Source organism: Budorcas taxicolor, chromosome X (assembly GCF_023091745.1).
Source record: "Budorcas taxicolor isolate Tak-1 chromosome X, Takin1.1, whole genome shotgun sequence".
Taxonomy (NCBI): Eukaryota; Metazoa; Chordata; class Mammalia; order Artiodactyla; family Bovidae; genus Budorcas; species Budorcas taxicolor.
Window position 1 is genome coordinate 12,004,359 of NC_068935.1, and position 14,544 is coordinate 12,018,902.

Below are 14,544 nucleotides of genomic sequence, written 5' to 3' on the forward strand. Positions count from 1 at the left end.
AAATAGTGTATTTGCTTTGCAAAAAAATCTGGCAATTCCTTAAAAGGTTAAATATAGAGTGACCAATGACCTGACAGCTCTATTCCTAGGTATAAATGACAATTCAAGAGAAATAACATACGTCCACACACACAGAAATTGTACACTACTATTTATAGCAGCATTGTTTATAATAGCCAAATAAAGGAAACAAGAAAAATGTCCTTAAGTTGATGTATGGATAAATAATATTTGTTATACCCATACAATGGAATATTATTTGGCAGTTAAAAAGGGGTGAAGTACTGATATAAACTACAATATGCTTGAACCTTGAGAACAATATGTTAAGAAGCCAATCACAAAAGACCACATGTTGTACAAATTCATTTATAATAAATGTCCAGAATAAGCAAATTTATAGACAAGGAAAAATTATTAGCGGATTGCCTAGAGATGGTGGTGGGAGTGAAGGTAGGGGACTGAGAAGTGACTGTTAATGGGTTTGGAGTTTCAGGGGGCATATTAAAATGTTCTCAAATTGATTGCAGTGAAGGTTGCACAACTCTGAATGTATTAGAATTAATTGAAGTATATGATTTGTCAGTCAGCTGTATGGTATATGAAAAATATCTTAATGATTCTCTTAAAAATGGGACAAATAGTTGCATCTATCTCATAGAGTTATTGGGAGGATTAAATGATATAATGCATATTAAGTATTAATATAGTGTCAGTATATAGTCGTGTGAAAAGTGAAAATGTTAGTCACTCAGTCCTGTCTGACACTTTGTAGCCACCAGGCTCCTCTGTCCATAGAATTCTCCGGGCAAGAATACTGTAGTGGGTAACCATTCTCTTCTCCAGAGGACATTTCTGACCCAGGGTTTGAACCTGGGTCTCCTGCACTGCAGGCAGATTCTTTACCATCTGAGCCACCAGGGAAGCCTCAGTACGTGGTAAGCAATCACTAAATGATAGCTCTATTGCTACTATGGATTACCTGGTAGCTCAGCTGGTAAAGAATTTGCCTGCATTTCAGGAGACCCTAGTTCGATTCCTGGGTTGGGAAGATCTGCTGGAGAAGGGATGGTCTACCCACTCCAGTATTTTTGGGCTTCCCTGGTGGCTCAGCTGGTAAAGAATCTGCCTGCAATGCGGGAGACCTTGGTTTGATCCCTGGGTTGGGAATATCCCCTGGAGAAGGAACCACCTACCCACTCCAGTATTCTGGCCAGGAGTATTCCATACAGTCCATGGGGTTGTAAAGAGTCAGACATGACTAAGCAACTTTCACTTTCTACTGCTACTTAATACTACTGGCAATAAAAACTATTAAGAGTAGTAGAGTTATTATTAAATAATACTACTAAGTATTATTATAACAATAATATCTATTATTAGTAGAACTATTAGTAAATAATCTCTATCTACTTCATATACAGTTATAATACATATAATACAATTGCTATATTTGTTAGTATATTACTAAAATATCTCTATTAGCCTGATAGCTTTTCTGAGTATATAATTTTGGGCCTTAGATAAAGTTACCATACTCAGTATGCTATAAAAAAGTAATAAACTCTGCAATCAGACAAATCTGATTGAAATCCTATTTTCACTGGTTACTAAATATGTAGCCTCAGAAAAGTTATTTTATCTGTCTGAAACTGAGTTTCTTCACCTGCAAAATGGTTCAACAATACCTACTATTACTTTGGGCTCTTGTGAGGAATAAATAAGACAGTGCATGTACAAATGCGTATTGTAGTGTCTATACATAGTAAATTCTCAAATAAGTTTTAATATGCATAAAATCATGATATTGGCATTAATGAAATTGTGATGAAACACCCCAAAGTTTATACTAATATGTCAATGAGGCATAAACTTCAGCAATGCCCCAAAATAGCAATATACAGAATAGAGGTCTGGTCAACAATTATGCTATTCCTAAGGTGTGTGGCTCAGAGGTTAAAGCGTCTGCCTCCAATGTGGGAGAGCTGGGTTCGATCCCTGGGTTGGGAAGATCCCCTGGAGAAGGAAATGGCAATCCATTCCAGTATTCTTGCCTGGAGAATTCCATGGACGGAGGAGCCTGGTAGGCTACAGTCCACGGGGTTGCAAAGAGTTGGACATGACTGAGCGACTTCACCTTCAAGGTGTTCATAATTAACTTGTTATATTAAAGATAAATCTTAAATAAAGTGTTAACATTTTTCTTTTCATTATCAAGTGGCTCAAACAAGTATCATTAAGTTATATAAATTTAAAGTAAGTAAACCAGTGTCAGTCTCAAGCATCAATATGACAGCCAACTCTTATGGAAAAAGCTGGCCCAGAATTTCCAAAGCTGTGAATAATGCACACATCTTACAATCTGGGGAATAGAATGGCTTGCAGTTTGGGATAGCTCAGGCTAAGCTTGTACATGTTATCCTGTAAAAAATAGATCTTTTGGAAACAGCTCACTAACCCTAGAATATCTACAAGGGACAGTGAATGCTGCCATGAACCAGCTCCAAATGTGTGTGCCAAGAATGCTAAGTGAACTCATGATACCCTTCTTCCTCTCCAAAGTCTTCACTTATTCAAGATTAAATAAAGGTTTTCAAGGAGTTATTTGAAGTTAAAAACACAGGAGTACACAAAAATTAAAGTAATTTAAAGCAATCCCTTGCTACCAGAATTATATACATGCATATAATGTGATTCATGATACATATATATGATTCCAGCTAATGGAATACTCATATATTGCTATTTATATTGATATTAATTGTGGCTTGACATTTTAGCTCAGTTGGTTGGTGACCTGCTTTGGATTATTTGTTCTACGACAACTTGAGAAGTAGTTGACTGATTTTGCTAAACTGAAGAGACTCAGGGAGATCCTAAGTTTCAATCTTCAGTATTTACCATACTGAAGGAATGGTGGGTATTTTATTATTATAATATATTATATCCTGGCAATTTTTGATTATTTTAAAACAATTTAATACTTGGAATGAGGCTACAACACTTTGTCATTATATTGAGTGAATCTCAAAGAGTATGGAATTGCTAATTTATGAGGTCCTGCCACAAAGAAATCACCCTCCCTTTTCTCATCTCTGTTTTGGCCATTATCATGTGTGTATGCATGCTAAGTTGCTTTAGTCCTGTCCGACTCTGCAGTCCTATGGACTGTAGCCCACCAGGCCCCTTTGACCATGGGATTCTCCAGGCAAGAACACTGGAGTGGGTGGTCATGCCCTCCTCCAGAGGATCTTCCCAACCCAGGGATCGAACCCATGTCTCCTGCAGCTCCTGCATTGGCAGGTGGGTTCTTTACCACTAGTGCCACCTGGGAAGCCCAAGCTGTCATCATATTGCATTGTAATTCTACTTACACATCTCTCTTCCCCACTAGACTTAGAAACACCTTAAGGCCAAGGCCCTCATTTTATTCACCTCTATATTCCTAGGATCTAACACAGTATTTGGGATTCATTAAGAACTTGAAAAGACTCTGATGCTGGGAGGGATTGGGGGCAGGAGGAAAAGGGGATGACAGAGGATGAGATGGCTGGATGGCATCCCTGACTCGATGGACGTGAGTTTGAGTGAACTCCGGGAGTTGGTGATGGACAGGGAGGCCTGGCGGGCTGCGATTCATGGGGTCGCAAAGAGTCCGACACGACTGAGGGAATGAACTGAACTGAACTGAACTGAAGAACTTAAAAAACGTTTTAAGGTAAATTGAGTTAAATAAGAGGAAAAAAAGGGAGATTTGACTGAATAGCTAACTTCCTAATTCAGGTTTCAATTAGTTATTTACTTTTGCCTTGTAGTCCTAAGTATTGCATTAAATACTATCTTTTTCCTTATTCTCTTGTAATATACAGTGGTCTCTTAGGGGACTTAATATAATTTTCAGTAGAAAATGATATGCTGGTGAAATCGATTTCTGACCAAGATTAACACTCCTTATACACACAGAGAAAGTTTGAGCCTGTAGGACAAAGCACAGTCATTAAATATGAATTTAAACAGCCTGTAAAAATAAAATAAATCCTGAATGAGATAGATGAGAAATAGAGAGAATCTTTTGTATTGGATCAGATTCATCTGGTATTCAATTAGCTTGGGATTATTCCACTCCTCTGAGTTTTTCTTATATAATTTAGACCCCCAGGTTTTGACTCTTTAACACAAAAGAGAAAATAAACAGTGTTTATATTTATTTTATGCATAACACTGACTGGTAATTTAAGTCTTAGGAAACTTCCAGGAAAAATAGCTATCATCATCAATGAGAAGAACAGGGTACATTTCCAAATTCACCTTTAATTGAAATTAAATATCACATTTCAAATCTTTCCATCCACATGTGTTCATGGATTTTTCAAAATTTCTAGGAGTCTGTTACAGTTTGTAAAGCATGCATTTGTGTTCTTTAAAAAAAAAAGCTGAATCCAAAAGAAAGTTCTAACTAGCATCAACACATTTCAAGTGGGGCAGATGCCTCTATGATGTTTTAATAATTTGATATTAAAACATAATATGAATTAATATACTGTGATAGTGTTATTTTTTTCTTATAAAACCATTGAAAATATATTCCTTTTCAACTGCCAGAAACCTAATTAGCCCTGGTATAGCAAAGGTTTATTCATCAAATTAAAAGCTAAATTTACCCTTAGAGAGAGAAAACAAATGGAAGATTATAGGACCAATTTGGATTTGTGTATGTTTTTAATGCATTGCTTTTGTCTTTATATTTCATACATTGCCACAAGCAGTTTTAGCTGAATAGGCTTGTTTTGTGAAAACAAAAGTTTTAATGTTATTTAAGAACATGTTTATCATCTCAAAAGATATAGTTATTTGGTTAAGATTAATCTTCTTTCAGCATCACAATGTGAACACAATTTAGCAACAACCAAACTGTCATCACTATGTCAGCAAAAAGTATGTAAATTTCTAGAATCTTGTGGATGATTAATTGATTACACTATAGGAGAGAGAAAGTCAAGATGTTTATTTTCCTCTAGAGACACAACAAAATATCTGTACTGATGCCAACTCCATGCAATAAAAAGGATTCATTTTAACCCCAAATCTTCATTTACTAGCTTGCCTTTACAAATATGCAGAATTGAAATCTTATTGTATTCCTCAAAAAAGCACAAAGTAAATAATAATTCCAGATCATGTTTTCAAAACAGTCTTGAAATCGATACTTAAATAGCTCCTATAAGATTTCTAATTTGGCATAAAATGCCTGCATGAGACTCTTGTTCATGGGGAAAACAGAATTCAAGATATTCTGAAGAAAAGTAATTAACGTTTGCTCTGTGTATCTATTGTTTGACAAACTACACCTAGCTTAGTCGCTAATGATAAACATTTTTGTTTGTTTATGACTTTGAGGGTCATAAATCTAAGAAGAGTGCAGTTCAAAGGTTTATCTCTGAACTTAAAAGTCAGGGCATCTCGGACTGGAGGATTCACTTCCAACATGGGTTTACACTCATTCACTCACATGTCTGGTTCCTTGGTTCTTTTTTGGCCTTTCTTTCATCAAATGGTATCTCATCCTCTAGGGCCTCTACGCGTGGCTTGAGTTTCTCACAGCATGGTAATCCGAGACCAGACTAAGAGACCCAAAGTGAAGTTATGAGATTTCTTTTGGCTCAGCCTCCAATATCCTCAAATATCATTCCTTCCATACTCTAATGGTCAAGTATTTCCCGGACAAACCAGATTCAAGGGAGGTGGAATGAGAAACTACATTTAAATGGTAGGAATAGGAGAAAAATCCGGGGCTAACTTTAATCCACTATAATGTTATCTCAAAAATTTTAAATATTGGGATTTCGCAAATCTGAACTTGGTAATGTCCTTAGCCATTTAGTTCAGATTGTTATATTTTGGGTAGTTCTCATTTCAGTTCTAGTTTTAAGGATATCTGAAGCTGCATGTGCTTGGTAAATTTTAAAAAATGAAGGAAAATAATTTCTAGAGGTTTTGAGACCTTACTGAATTCTAAAACTTTTCAAGATATACACAAGGATGTCCAAGCACCCCAGTTATCTTTCTCCAGCTCAATTTTATGCTTAGGATTTCTAAGCCCTCATCACTCTGTCTACAGAGCCCTCCACACACACACTGAAGAGTTCTCTGACATTTAAAGAGCTCCTAACATCACCTTACTGTTGAAGCATGAATAAATTACAACACAAAATGATTTCCATTTGTGAATAAACAGTACTAAATAAATGTGTGGAAAAGTTAAAATCACTTAAAATTAACCAGTCATGTGCTCCTTGGAATGCCAAAGATCTTGTTTAACTGATTTTGTTTTTCTTTCTCAGAATTACATGGTTGATTTAGCATCTTGGAGAAACAGCCTTTCTGGAATGAAAAATGGGCAGGTTTCCATTTTTCTGTCAATAAAGTTGTTTTCAAATTATGCAACAAAATAAAAACTGAAACGTTCAGCCTTGCATCTAATGTAAATTGGAAGCAAATTACTTTAGTGCTTTTACGGGGTGATATTTGTGAGTTATTTTGACATATATATCTAAGTTGGAATATATATATATATCTTAGGGATAGTCCTGAATAACACAGACAAGTATGACACCCAGTGAATCTGAATGAAATTTACTCCCTACAGAAGTTTCCCTCCTTTCTTTAGAGCAACATTCCTCGAACTTTTCTGTTGAAGTTTGCTTAATGGCAGAGGAAAATGAAGAAGCATCTCCCTAGAGGCCACAAACACAAAATTTAGTCATGTTTTCTTTGAAATGGTTGTGTGAATTTTGCTTTCTACTCTTTATTTCATGTTTTCATATAAAAATAACTTATCCATTTGAATCTTCAACAAATGATACAAGATCATTTTATGGTTTCATGTAACCCCTGGCAAACCACTGAGTACTCTTGAGGTATTTTATACCAGTATGGATGGAAAGATGTAAATAAAACTTACTGAAACAGTGTGTCAGCACATCCAGATTTGGCTTTAACAAAATGTGAAAGACTCTGCAAAGTAATACACAGATGGTGGGGAGAGAGCCATAGTCTAATACTTTGTCATTATCTACAAAATATTCAGCATTTTCACAGCCTACTCTTGATAACATGTTTATTATTTTGTTTTTGTTTTAAAATATTTAACTCTGGTACTCATATGTATGGCTAGGCTGCATTAACTATAATGTGCTATGTTTCATTTTTTTAAAAATGAACAAGCTCTTAAGAATAGGTGAGAGGAATTTCTCACATATTTTCAAGATATAAACAAGCCTTAAAAAACAAAAATTGGATTGGAAAGATCAAAGTTTGAGTAAAAAACTTCCAAAGCGAGTCAAATATTGGGGCCAATTCATCTTCCCTGGCTATATAATTGGTAGGTACCACTGTGGTCATATATTTCAATGTCACATGCCCAAAGTACAACTAATAACTTTGCCAGCATATTTACCTAGTTATCATGTTTAGTATTACAGAAATTATCTGAAGTGAAGAATAGAATAAAACCCAAGATAGACGAAAGCTCACAGATGTTAAATAAAGAATGTAGTTTAATGGACATGGTTTGAAAGAGACACTAGCAGGCCTCTGAGTTTTAAGCTTAAAGTTCTTAGAATATAAGGATTAGTCGTAGGAGACTCAAAAAGAGGCTCAACACCGTGCGTCTTTATTTCAATCTGTAAAAAGACAGTATCATCCGTAAATCAACTTGTTTCTTTTTGTTACACTATATTATTTATAAACATGCAGGATCTCAACCTAAAAACAAGTTTTAAAGTTTTAAATAGTCTTGAATTGTGCCACTGGAAATAATATTATCAAATCATTCTAAAGGTTGTACTGAGGGGCTGTTTTATTTTGAAAAAGGGCTTGTTCTCCAGGAGTTAATGCCCTCTGAATAAAAATTTTGTATGGACAAGCATGAAAGTTTTCTGTACCAATCACCAATGCATGACACCCTGGAATCTATCAATGACAGAATCAAAAAGCTCTGTCCTATAGCACGGTAAGTACCCAGTGTAACCAATTAGTATTACCATTCCTTGATGCAATACAAACTCATCCTTAAACTGCTATTGCACTGAACTCCGGGGTTATAAATGAGCAGACACAAATTGATTTGCATGTAATATCAGTAGCAGTAAACCTTTCTTGGTTCATGTAATTTTCTCCATCTGTTAACAGAGAGCAAGTTTAGGATCTATTATTCCCTGACGGAGACTTACCCAGCTGGACATCTATAACACTTGGCTGATTCTCCATGGGGAACAATGGCTTGGGAGGTTTGTCTGTGAGTAAAGCTAGAAGAGAAAATGAAAAAAGGTAATGAAACAGTTGAAATAAATTACAGGATGAGAAAGATTCTATCCTGTATGGTATTTAATGTCTGCAAACTTAATAGTATGTAAACATTTATCAGACAGTGTTCCTACATGAGTTGTTACTCTATCCATACAATATCCATTTCCTAGCACATTTAAAGTGCTGTTGATTCACTGTAAATTGGCTACTTACTTTGAAAGCTACACTTTCCAACAAGATCAAATGAATATCTACTTTGAATGGTTTTATAAGCTTGTGAGTGTAAAGAAATAGAGATTTTAAAAGTATAATCATATAAACATTAAATCTTCATACCCACGTAAAATATTCTTTTTTTTTTGCAAAGTCTATGTATTTAATTAACTGTTCAGTTTTCTATAATGACACTATGACAATACAGCCCCAAATATGTTTTGCCCCAAAGTATATGTTGCAAAGGGGGGCACATATTTTCCTATAACTCAAGGGAAAGGTCACAGGATGTCCGAGAACATGTATGTACTTCCTCATTTTAGTCTGTTTCATTAATGACATAAATCCTAATGAACATTTCTGGTGGATTGAAACTTCTGCACCTCTGAACCATCCCTCACTCTCCATCTCAATCTCTAAAACAATATAACAAAACACTGGTAATTTCATTAGTATAATTGATAATTGATGAAAAATACTGAACAAATATATTTTGCCCACTATGTCCTGTGCTAAGTGTTAAGGGAAAAGAAGTAAAATTTTCATCTTTGCCTTCAAAGTAAAACCTAGGAGTATGAACACAGAAGTAGCACATGAACTAAAGAGATTAAAGAACAAAGCAGACAACTTAATAAAACATTGTACCATTTGAGTTAGAAAACTATAATGTGGAGGGATTTCCCTGGTGATCTAGTGGCTAAGACTTCATGCTCCCAATTCAGGAGGACTGGGTTCCATTCTTGGGCAGAGAACTAGATCCCAAGTGCCTCAACTAAGAGCTCATATGCTGCAGCTGAAGATTCTGCATGCTGCAATGCATAGAGAACATCCAACAGACCGCAATTAAGACCCATGACAGCCAGATAAAGAAATATGTATGTATGTATGTATTTAAAGCTATACAGGGTAAAGGAATGGAGAAAGGACAGGTCAAGATTTGTTGTCAGGTTGGGCAAAGTTTTATGAAGGAAATGAGTCTCCACACAGACTACAAGGAGTGGAAAAGATTTGGAAAGGCAGAATAATGAATAAGAAACACAGGAAAACATAATAACATAAATCAAGGAATAGAGGGCTTCCCTGGTGTTTCAGCTGGTAAAGAATCTGCCTGCAATGCAGGAGACCTGGGTTTGATCCCTGGGTTGGGAAGATCCCCTGGAGAAGGGAAAGGCTACCCACTCCAGTATTCTGGCCTGGAGAATTCCATGGACTCTATAGTGCATGGGGTCGCAAAGAGTAGGACAGGACTGAGCAATTTTCACTTAGCAAGCACACTGTGATTAAAGTTGAAAAGTCTGGTAACAAGGAGTTGAGTGGGGTGGGGTAAAAGTAAGTTGTTCATGATGTGGATTAATTGCAAATAACACTTAATATAACTGAGCTTGGAAATAACACTTAATATAATTGAGCTTGGAAATAACACTTGATATAACTGAGCTCACTTCTGGAGGATCCTGAGACATATGCAGAGGAATCCGGACATGATATAGTAGACTAGAAGACCACTGTAAAGTTTTGGAAAAATAGCAACAAAAGACTATCTATCTAAAAGACTATCTATCTTCAGTGCTATCTAAAGACAAATGGCTTGATATGTACAAAAGTCTTGGGGGGAAAACACAGCTAAGAGGATTCAGTAACAATGCTGCAGTGAGGGGATAAGGAGTCAGATTATTGAAGTCTAGAGAAATGTTTTTTAAAAATGAGGCAAATTTGAAGAAAGAAATGTAAGGACTTGGCACATAGATGTAAAATGCTTTATGACAAACATTTTGTGACACTAATATTTATATCTTGAATTCCTTTTAATTATCTCTGTGTTTATGCCTTACTTCAACTATCCAGCTAGACTCTTACCTATCTAGGGGAAATGTTTTATACTTCTTTATAATTCACAAGTGACCTAGAGTAGGGCTAGGCAGGTAAGAGATAATCATTGAAGCATTGTTAATTGATTGGTTTAGGAATTCTTGCTGACATGAGAGAAGTTCATCTCATATTTTCAAAGATATTTAAAAGAAAAAGAGAGAAACAAAAGTTGGGCACATGATAGGTAAGGTTGTGTGCTAAGTCGCTTCAGTTGTGTCCGACTCTTTGTGACCCTATGGACCATAGCCTGCCAGGCTCCTCTGTCCATGGGATTCTCTGGGTAAGGATACTGGAGTGGGTTGCCATTTCCTTCTCCAGGGAATCTTCTCTACCTAGAGATCAAACCTGGGTCTCCTGCACTGTAGGCAGACTCTTCTCCACTGAGTCACCTGGGAAGCCCATGTAAGGTTAGGGAAATGCACAAACGTGGCGATATACACACAAACAATTGTGGATAACAAACAAAGGCACCAGAAAAGAGCTTTATATAACATTAACTTTATCTTCCTGATATCCAAACTGTTCAGGAAAATTTTAGTGAATTTTTCTCATTTTTCCAATAAATCTTTGTTGATGACCTGTAATGCATCTTGTCCTCATGGAATTAAGTGATATATTTTTCTAACTAAGCTGATTGTAGCATAATATAGGCAAACACACAAATTCAATATCTATAGTCTTCATTGCTTCAATATTTCAGTTATTCTTAATACCCTTATATTTGAAATTAAAAGAATATGCTTTAGACAAAATTTAAATATTTGTATACAAAACCCAGTCACAATAGATGTTCAATTTTGTTGTTTGCTATTGTTTGAAACAGCAAAATATTGAGTACTACCAAAATATCCATCAGTAGGAGTCTGGTTAATAAAATTATGTTACTTCTAGATAGTGATATATTATGATACATCTACTTAAAAGAATGAGATAAATCTGTATGTCTATCATGAAATCTCTCTCTTTTTAATTTAAATTTATTTATTTTAATTGGAGGTTAATTACTTTACAATATTGTATTGGTTCTACCACACATCAACATGAATCCACCACGGGCATACATGTGTTCCCCATCCTGAACCCTCCTCCCACCTCCCTCCCCGTACCATCCCTCTGGGTCATCCCAGTGCATCAGCCCCAAGCATCCTGTATCTGTCGAATGTGGACTGGTGATTCGTTTAAATATCTCTAAGATACACTATTCAATGAAAGAAACAAGGTTCCAAACAGTGTGCATAATAATACTATCTGTTTTGTGAAAAATATACGTGTGCATGCACATGTGCTATGCATTTATAAGTTGGTATAAGCATGGAATATTTCTGAATGAATACATGTGAAATTCATAACAGTGATTTCTTCTGAGGAGAAGAACTAGGTGGCTGAGGAATAGTGGTGGATAGGTTAATTTTCACTGTATACCTTTTGCACATTTTGAACAACATACTGTGTATTAAAAACATGAATAAAATTAAAATTAAATAAAGTCCTGCCACCTACATTTTATTTATAAAAGAATAATTTTGGTTATTTGATACAATTATTGTCAATTTGCCTTACACATCTAGATTATAGATACTTTGACTGCTGGAAACTGTTCTTAGTATTATTTTCAAATATGTCTTGCCACCAAATGTATTATTTGGAATGTGGTAGGTGGGAAGTAACTTTAGGTAATGTATTACATGCTCAAAGATGAATATGTTGTCTTACTTTCATCAGGATATGAATTTGGAGTCATGGTTGCCCCCCATCCTAAAATTTGCCATGGACTATGGATATATTTACTCTGATTTTATTATTGTTAAGTGTCAATTACTAACATTTATTAATATTCATGATAATTTTAGGTGTCTTACATTCACAGGTGGTTCATAATTTTCAGCTATGTGCTTTCAGATACATTAGTTCATGTGATCTACACAATGACTTGGAAGGTAAGAAAGATAGAATTGTGGCCCCCTTAGAGATGAAGCTAAATGAAGCTTATGTTATCTCATTTGGTGCCCCCTTGTGATCAAAATCTCCTATATGCAGAATGGAAAGGAAGATAGACATAAATTGTAGGCAGGAAACAGGTAAAAAACGTTAAGTACTGAATCAATTATTTTAGTCTCTTTGACTACAGACTAATCAGCTAAGTTAAGGTTCCCAGGCCAGTGACAGTGTCAAACAGTCAGCTGAAACACAGCTTCTAGAGAACATTTCATGCATATACATTTTTCCCCTAAACCCATGAATGAAAGGAGATGAACTTGCACTTATCCTAACACATCCCAGTGGGATGTATGGGCGTGGAACCTCATTAAATTCCAATATCATGTCTAGGCCTGGGAACTGCCAAGAAGTGCAGAACATTTGTGATGATAAAGCAGCAACTTCAGCAGTTCATCTGGATCCTGACCAGAAGCCCACAGACAAATCTATCAGCGTCCAGCATAATTACAGCATTTGCAGATTAGCTAGAGCACACACTGCCATGAGCAGGCAAGCTCATTTCTCTCTTCTTCTTCTTCTTTTTGTAAACCTCATCTGAAAATCACAATTACTGTTTGGGAAATGAAGGGGAGAACTGTCAATACCAGGCCCAATGAACCACACAGTGGAGATTTACTGTTTTATTAGAAAACTTATCTTGGACTTCTAGACTAATTGAGGTCTGAGCTAGTCTTTGAAATTGCTGCTCAAGCTTCACATTTTGATGGAAAGAATGGGAGCAAGGGATGCAGTTTGGTACTAACATTTAAGTCCAGAATTCCTCCCTGCATGTCCCTCTGTAGCCGCTCATGTTTAATTATCCTTAAATATAATTGCTATACAGAGTATACCATGGTATTAGTCTTAATGTGCTAGTGAAGCTATGACTGTTACCGCCTGTTTCTTCTTAAAGCTAAGTTTTATATGTTTGATACTAACTTTTCTGAGGAGAATGTCTAAATTACCTCTTTCTTTTCTATTGCAGACAACAGTTGTATCTACCTGTGCAAGCAGAAATTTGATTTGACTGAAATGATGGATACATTTCTGTGAACTTAGTGTGAGAAATCAGTAGAATCAATTGTTGGATTGAATAAATCAATTTATTGGACTATATTGCCTAAGACTTACATACAATTATTACAAGTTTCATTGTCCTCTTTTGTTGATGTGTCTCTAATTAGACTTGCCAGCAAGCCAAGCAGGAGGGGATAGAAGGACAGCTGGATGCAAAGGACACTAAGTATGAACCCACTAGAATCACAAAGTAACTATTTAATTTTTATGAATGAAGACATTATGAAATGTGTATGTTTAGCTCAATGAAATGTATCCCTCCAAATCCATCCAATATCAGCACGGAAATCATACTCCAAAATCATTAGTTTCACCACAACATTTAACCATACAAAATCTCCCAATGTTCCCTATATTTATAAGAGGATAAAATCTGAACTTAGCAGATGTGAATATGTGAATATAAAGGCATACAGCCTCAAAAAAAAAAAAAAAAAAAACAAAAAAACTCTTCCTGCATTCTTACCCACTCTTCGACTTTATCTGTACTTTATTTGGCCAAGTTACTTGCCTGATTTACACATTGCAACTCTGCATCTAAGCTTACAGACAAATTATAATAGTTAACCATAATTATAATTTATTTAGTATCTGCCATGTGCGTGGCCTCTTTCAAGAAATTTTATATTACTTTTTACAAATAACTTTCTCAAATTCAAGGAGCTCTTGACTTGTAAAAGAGGAATCTGAACTGAGTTATGTCTGACTTCACCATGCTGGCAATGCCTTTCTAAGACCTTCTTTTTCACCATCCCAAGTCCTATCTATCTTCCAAAAGTCAGTTGAAGTCCTACATCCTACAGACAGCCTTCCCTGATAAAAGCCTAAACAAACCTTTCCTCTCTCTGAAATCCTAAAGAAAGTAAAAACTCTTTCTTTGAACCATTCATTTGGTTCACTGTATATGTTGCTTTAAAAACAAATTTCAGTGCAATCCCTATCAAGCTACCAATGATATTTTTCACAGAGCTAGAACAAATAATTTCACAATTTGTATGAAAATATAAAAACCTCGAATAGCCAAAGCAATCTTCAGAAAGAAGAATGGAACTGGAGGAATCAACCTGCCTGACTTCAGGCTCTACTACAAAGCCACAGTCA

At 35.6% G+C, this 14,544-nt stretch overlaps 1 protein-coding gene across 1 annotated transcript in view; it reads right to left on the minus strand.

The window, feature by feature from the left end:
- IL1RAPL2 (interleukin 1 receptor accessory protein like 2) overlaps positions 1–14,544 on the minus strand; it is a 579,350-nt gene that overhangs the window by 295,299 nt on the left and 269,507 nt on the right. Inside the window, exon 6 of the mRNA XM_052663419.1 lies at positions 8,232–8,306. Coding sequence (XP_052519379.1) covers positions 8,232–8,306 — 75 coding nt within the window. The remainder of the gene's footprint in view (positions 1–8,231; positions 8,307–14,544) is intronic.